This window comes from Pygoscelis adeliae, unplaced genomic scaffold (genome assembly GCF_000699105.1).
Source record: "Pygoscelis adeliae isolate BGI_AS28 unplaced genomic scaffold, ASM69910v1 Scaffold22, whole genome shotgun sequence".
Taxonomy (NCBI): Eukaryota; Metazoa; Chordata; class Aves; order Sphenisciformes; family Spheniscidae; genus Pygoscelis; species Pygoscelis adeliae.
The window spans coordinates 3,496,821-3,503,419 of NW_008824350.1; the positions used below are offsets into that span (position 1 = coordinate 3,496,821).

The 6,599-nt window shown below is 37.8% G+C and overlaps 1 protein-coding gene across 2 annotated transcripts in view; it reads right to left on the bottom strand.

Moving 5' to 3' along the window:
- Positions 1-297: 297 nt before the first annotated feature.
- LOC103912816 (carbohydrate sulfotransferase 8-like) overlaps positions 298-6,599 on the bottom strand; it is an 11,221-nt gene continuing 4,919 nt past the window's right edge. The window contains exons 2-4 of one of the 2 annotated variants that reach the window (XM_009319223.1): positions 4,373-4,483; positions 1,831-1,978; positions 298-1,367 (exon numbers count right to left, since the gene is read on the bottom strand). In XM_009319223.1, coding sequence (XP_009317498.1) covers positions 517-1,367; positions 1,831-1,924 — 945 coding nt within the window. In that variant the 5' untranslated portion in view covers positions 1,925-1,978; positions 4,373-4,483 and the 3' untranslated portion in view covers positions 298-516. The remainder of the gene's footprint in view (positions 1,368-1,830; positions 1,979-4,372; positions 4,484-6,599) is intronic. The other variant, XM_009319224.1, reaches the window with a different exon arrangement.

Consider the following 6,599-nt stretch of genomic DNA (forward strand, 5'->3'; position numbering starts at 1 on the left):
CAGAGGGGACTATAATCAGACGTTAAGCTCAGCTTCAAGCATCTGAAGTTATTTGCTCCTTTCCTACAGGATTCATGATTGAGGCTTTTGCAGACAGAGAGTAGTACGACTCTAAAGCAGATTATTTATTGCTTTGTATGTCTTTTTCTAATAAAAAATTAAAATCATGTATATAAAAAAAAGGTGTTCTAACAATATTCATGGTGAAAAACAACATTCTTCATCCTTCCCCTACCTCTTACCAACAGACCAAAATCTATCATTTATAAACAGTCTTTGTGAAACAAACATATGCCATTAATGATCAACAGGAAGACAATAATTTCATATAGGTAAAGTACTGTACAGTACAAGAGATCATGGCAGGGATTTGTTATAAGAGTGCTTAGGATGATAAACCATGTCTCCAAACACCAGTAAAATCTCAGCAGCAGTCACCAAGCCACCTATCAAGCACCTGTGAGGACAAGTTCAGCCCATTTTGTACAAAGGAAACTGTGCTTTGTTTATCCTACATTAGTCATTCAGGGAAAAATAATCCTCATATTTCATAGTGTAGTTGAACAAGAAAAAATCCATTTGATACAATTTTTTGATCTTCTCAACTTGTTCTGAGTTCAGTTGTCTGAGATACTCCAAGGTGATATCACCATTAGTTCGTTTCTCTAAGCCATACCTCTTCAAGCTGGGGTAATGCATGCTCTCTGGTGCTCCGATGACCTTCAGAACATGCTCAGAATCTAACCCAAGAGTTTCATACTTACCGAGAATATCATAGTGAATGTTGCAAGGATCACAGAGCAGAAACATTGGTTTCCAGTGAATGTCAAGTGTATTTGGTGGTTTTGCTATAATGAAGTTGACAAACTCCTGGAAACTCACTTTTTCTGAAGAATTTTTGTTTTTCCTGAACATTGCCCTAATCTCATTAGCAACAGTGATGCTGTAGAATGGCTCAGAGTGCAGAAGTTTGTCTCTGTAAGCTGAAACCAGCCGTTCCAAGGGATGTCTGGTGAACATCACTTTGGTATAATTGTTCAGAAATTCCTTTCGTATGTCAGGAGGGTAAGTCACCAGCTTTTTGATCAGCGAGGTTTGGTGAATGTGGTCATGCTCAATTTCAGAAGCTTCCGCATTCAAGTCTGCTTGTAGAAGAAAAATAGTTCTCTTCCAATTGGAGCAGCCTACCTTGGGCACCTCACAGTAGATAAATTTGTGTTTGTGCTCCACAAAGAGCTGGTTTGCAACACGAGAATCCAATTTGTTTCTTAATTTAAGAAGGTTGTTCTTCAGGCAGAGAGAAGCCAGTGTGCTTTTGCGATCATTTTGAGTTGCCAGCCAATCTTCAGTGGGATCAGGAAAAGCACCTGCAACCAAGGAAGAAATTTAAACTATTAGTGTGAAATAGACTTATATAAAAGTCTCTTTCTTTGTGACAACCATAGTACTCAATCTATCTCCCTGCATACAAAAACTAATGAAGATGCTAAAATGAATTTTTTATTTACTGTTGCTGGACTCCACTATGGCAAGCATGCAATAAACTATCCTGCTTAGTGAAAAGTTTGTTAAAACAAAAACTTTCAACATGTTAGCAATATTACTCTAAGCAAGATGGATGTTCTAACACTTCTAATGTCAACTGGTTTTTGTAGTGCTCTTCCTCTCATACATTGCTAAGATAGATAGCTATCACAGTGACAGGGCCAGGGATATTTTCATAGTATTGTTTATCACTTAGGCTCCATAGTTACTTTCTAACACATTTGGGAAAGATGTCACTGGTTCTAGAAAACATTAAGTCTTCCTGTTGGTAAATTCTTTACTCACCTGTTAGGTTTTTTTGTCTCTTACAGAAAAACCCAAAAAGAAATATCCCAAAAATAAAGTTTGGGAGAAGGAAAACTAACACCTTTTGGTTCATGTTATTTTCACAGGAAGGACGATGACGTGATCTCTGAAGTGGAAATCTGCCTTTCTGTCAACAAGGAAAGATAATACAAGATAGATGTTGTATGACTGATATAATAAAGATAACATGGTATTCTCTTACAGAATTTATGATAGCAGAAAGACCTTTCAAGCCCTGCAAAAACAGGCTTTGCTAAGAAGTAAAAATTCTCCTATGAAAAAGACACCACAATTATGCTGTTAAACCAAACAGACAAATAATATGACCATTTCAAAGTATTACAAAATTCCCTGCTTTCTCAGAACAATGAACTGTGTATGACCAAATACTCCTCCCTTCTCCTCATTTAAAGCTGGTTTTCCTGCCAAGCAAACTCATCTATCCTTTCATGTTGTGTAACAATAATCTCATTTAGGATTACAGAGATGTATTTTTTTTAAATAACCTTACTTGTTGGAGTCTGGGAGTACAAAGTTTTCTGTAACCTGCAACAGGCCTATCCGCAAGCCTATGATGCACTCAGGATGAGATTCTTCCCGTCTTTTGCCCTGAAGCTTTCCACTTTGTACAAATAAATCATTATTTAGTGCAGGAGAAACTCTTCTACATTCCAGCAGAGAATCCTAACTACTAATAATAGATTATTTCTCCCATTCTCTCTCTCCCAAAGACACTCCAGCGTATATATGTTTGCTGCCGTTGCTGCTGCAACGGCAAGAGCCCCAAAATGGTTCACTATGGCAGGAAGCATATAGAAGCAGCAGAGGAAACAACAGAAATGGAGATGTTCCATGTTCACAGATAAAAGGAGAGAAGGCCAATGCAGTCCAACAATCAACGTATTCCCTCTCCTGTGCTCACTCGTTCTGTCCCTTTGCACTTCCTGGAGAGAGAGCTCTCCAAGTCCTCTGTGCAATCTTACTGCGTTGCCCCCATTAGAAAGCTCTTCATCAGCATGCTTTTCAGCACTTTTTATTTGAAGTAGCAAAATTAAGTGCAAAACCATAACTACTCACAAACCTGACATTCTATTTCTGTCCCATAAAGTCTGCATCACCAAAAAAGTCAAGCAACTCTGTCTTCCTTTTCCGTTTTTCGATTTTTCACCCTGAACCTGCTGGCAATAAAAACATCTTTGCCTAGATTTCTTGAGGATACAACTTCAACTTTGTTTTGTTTTGTTTTGTTTTGTTTTTACAAAGATACAACAGGACCACTCTGGAAGTTATTTGTGGTGCCCCCCGCCTGCCCCCAGTGTGGATGTACATAAACCCCAGCTGCCATAATGGAAACCCTTTTCCTGTGTGTTCTGAGACAGCAGTAGAGGCAGCACTAGTTAAATCGCTGAAAATGTACTTGCACACAAGGCTTCTTCCTTTCAGGGCTGATGGGTGATTATTATATCACACATCTTTACCAGAATATCTTCAAACTCATACAGTTAACAGCATTACTAATTATTAAATCTCTTTTAGTGTAGGCATGACCTGAGAAACGGAGATGACTGTTCACTCTCTGCAGTCACATATATTAACAATTTACTTGTGTTTACATTAAACTGTTACAATACTCATTCAAGTGAATGCAGTATTTTTACACAGATATTGGCATTTAGCCAATATTTTTGCATTTTCTTAGCTGCATAAGACCACTATAAAGGCTACGAGAAAAAATATGGGTTGATCTTTGGCCTTTAACCTTTTCTTCACTGCATGTCAATTCTCCCTTCACTGTGCAATCTATTGACTTCTAATGCATCAAAGGCTGTTTTCAAGGCCAGCTGAAGTCAGTCAGATTGTTCATTGATCTCATGAGGTCTAAGATTGAGTGATCTCTTTTTATTCTTTTTCAGAAGTGGTTTGAAGACACAATTTCTCACTGTGTAGAAATTAAAATAAATATGACACTAAATAATTCTGTACAGGGACTCCTTTTTAGAGTATGCTTAGGAGAAAGAGGTTGGGCTTCATTTACCTTAAATTCTGTCACCTCAGGGTAGTTATTGTTATCATACCTGCCTCAGGAATCAGAAAATGAACTAGATTAATATACCCTATTTAGATACTTTTATCATATGTATTTGTTAATTAAATTACATAATTTAATGTATAATTACAAGAATACAAGGTCTGCCATAAGACACATTTCATGTTGAAACATGTCAATGAGTCACGAGAGGGAAATGGAAGAGACTTGCCTCCTTGAGGGAAAGAAGATGTTTATGAGCTAGGTAAACACAGGAGACACTCCTCTTCCAAGATATTTGCATATTTGTGGAAGCAAAAGAATCCTTATTTTAATTCCGGAGAACGTTCAGACCATAAGGAGGGATAGAACGAGCTCCAAGGTGACAGATGAAATCTGTTTGGACCCCTTAGAAAACTTCAAAGTGCAGACTGGCTGTAAGAGCTAAAACCATCCATCAACAAGTGAGGTCAACGTGACAATTGGGAGAAGTACCTGAAGGTGAAGTCCAAAGGCTTCTTCTGAAGACGTTTTCAGATGGGAGACCCCAATACGGAGTTCTGTGTAATGCAAGGTCTCCAACGATGAAAATCACCTAAGAGCAATCTGAGGAATAGGAGGAAAGAAAATTCTGAGAGCCATTTTGCCAGAAGAGGGACAAGTCACCTGGAAATGAAAAAGGGGGGAGAAAAAATCCAAAACAAAAAACACCTTTGTGATACATTCTGTGTCAGTAGATCAGATGAACTTTTTCTTCTATTTCTTCACTTATGTCTTTTCCAGACACTTGTAATTGTGTTGTCTATTTTAGATGTAATGAATTAATACTTCTATTTGCATTTTACCTCATCCTACCTTGAATTAAGTGTGATTTAAGGTGACTGGATAACTACAAGGCATTCCTCAGTCAAGGTGTGGTGAGCCTATTAACACAACTTCATAATAAATAGTCTAGTTCTGCTGTAACCAAAGGGCAGCAGAATGGGCTCCCCCAGGCAAGGTGGAAAGACAGTACCATAGGACTCAAAAAACAGGCAGAAATGTCTTCTAATGAAAAGTAACACAGCAAGGAGTCAGAGATCTAAATGTGTCTCTGGAACTAACATATCCCCAAAGAGAGGAGAAAATACTAAAAACCAAATATAAGGCATTAATCTGCTTTGTTCTTTTTACACAGTTGTGGGGGTTTTGTGGATTTTTTTTTTTTTTTTTTTAATGAAGCATAAAATCTTCTAGATAACAGCCTTACACTGCACTGTTGGTTTTTGCTTGTTCTTCAGATCACACCATTACAGATCAACCATACGTAGCTATGGCTTAATATTTTCAACTCTGCATGTCCTACTGGATTCTGCAGATTTCATCAGAAATCGTTTTATGACTCTTTCTTGGACACTACTAAACAGTAAACCAGGCAGTAAGAGGAATGATCCTCATAGATCCCTTTCTTGCAGAACCCTTTCAGAAGCATTTCTATCAGGTGATGAGATTTTTTGAAGCCTGTCAGTTAACTACTGTTTAATTCCTTCAATGAGTGTCCAGCTGATTTGATGGCTTTCTAGCTTCTTAGGCAAAACATGCTGCAGTATCAAGTCAAATGCTTTATACAATTCTAAATCCACTATATCAATGTTATTACCTTAATCAACTAAACCCAAACAAAAATAGTAAGTCAGTTTGGCGAGGTTCATTTCCTATAACATAATACAACATTTCTATGAGAGAGCAACCAGAGCAATTGCTCAAGCCAAGAGTAGTAGCGAATGGGGAACAGATCATTGGAGAAAGCAATGCCAATCATCTCATGTGCATGTGAGATGGGAAAAAGGTCTGAAGCCCTCATAAAATTAGAAATATTTATTGAATTCCAACCTTCTGTGCATTACTGATAATTCTACCTCTGCTAATCTGTTGTTGAGTCTTTTCTTCCCGACATTCACACTCCTCATAACAAAACCAAAAAAAGTTGTATCACGTTGTTCATATCTTTGTTCTCAAGTTTGCTGACCATAAAATGTTCTTTCCACCCTTCTGTTTCCTTCAAGAAATTTATGACAATTTTCTGCTTTTAATTATTTTCAACATCCCCCTTTTCTATATGCTATACTGAGTATGGAGGAGTGGCTGGCAACCTACTTGCACATCCCTTGTATGTCGGGCTAGATCATTTGACCCAGCAGAGCTCTCTATCTCAATGATAAGATTGTACTTTTCCAGGTCGCTCACAGAACTGTCTTACGTCTGAGTTATCGGATAATTTTTTCTGTTAAACTGGTTTCTCTTGGTTCTTTTTGTCTCATACTTACTTTCCATTTTCTGATACTAGACCTTCTGCAACCATCCTATATGTCTGTTAGCAGTCTGGACTTTAACTGTTCATACCATATGTAGCTACACCACAACCACTCACACTTGTCCAACCGCCAACTTTGGTTTTGTAATGAGTTCCTTTTCCCCTGACCAAAACAAGGTCTAATATAGAATCTCTAGTACTCTTTCAATTAGGAAATATTTAGACAGTCCAAAGATGTTTTAATGATAAGCTCATGTGAATACATGACCTAGCACATCACACTCAGATTGAAGTTCTCCCTCCTGCCGTGCAGGTTTATTCCTAGCACAGACACCAGAGTAGATTGTGTTGCCTTTAACAGGTATCACTGGTACATCGTTCTGTCCTTGAACTGCTAAAACAATGATTCATAATACAGCATTCCCTAAT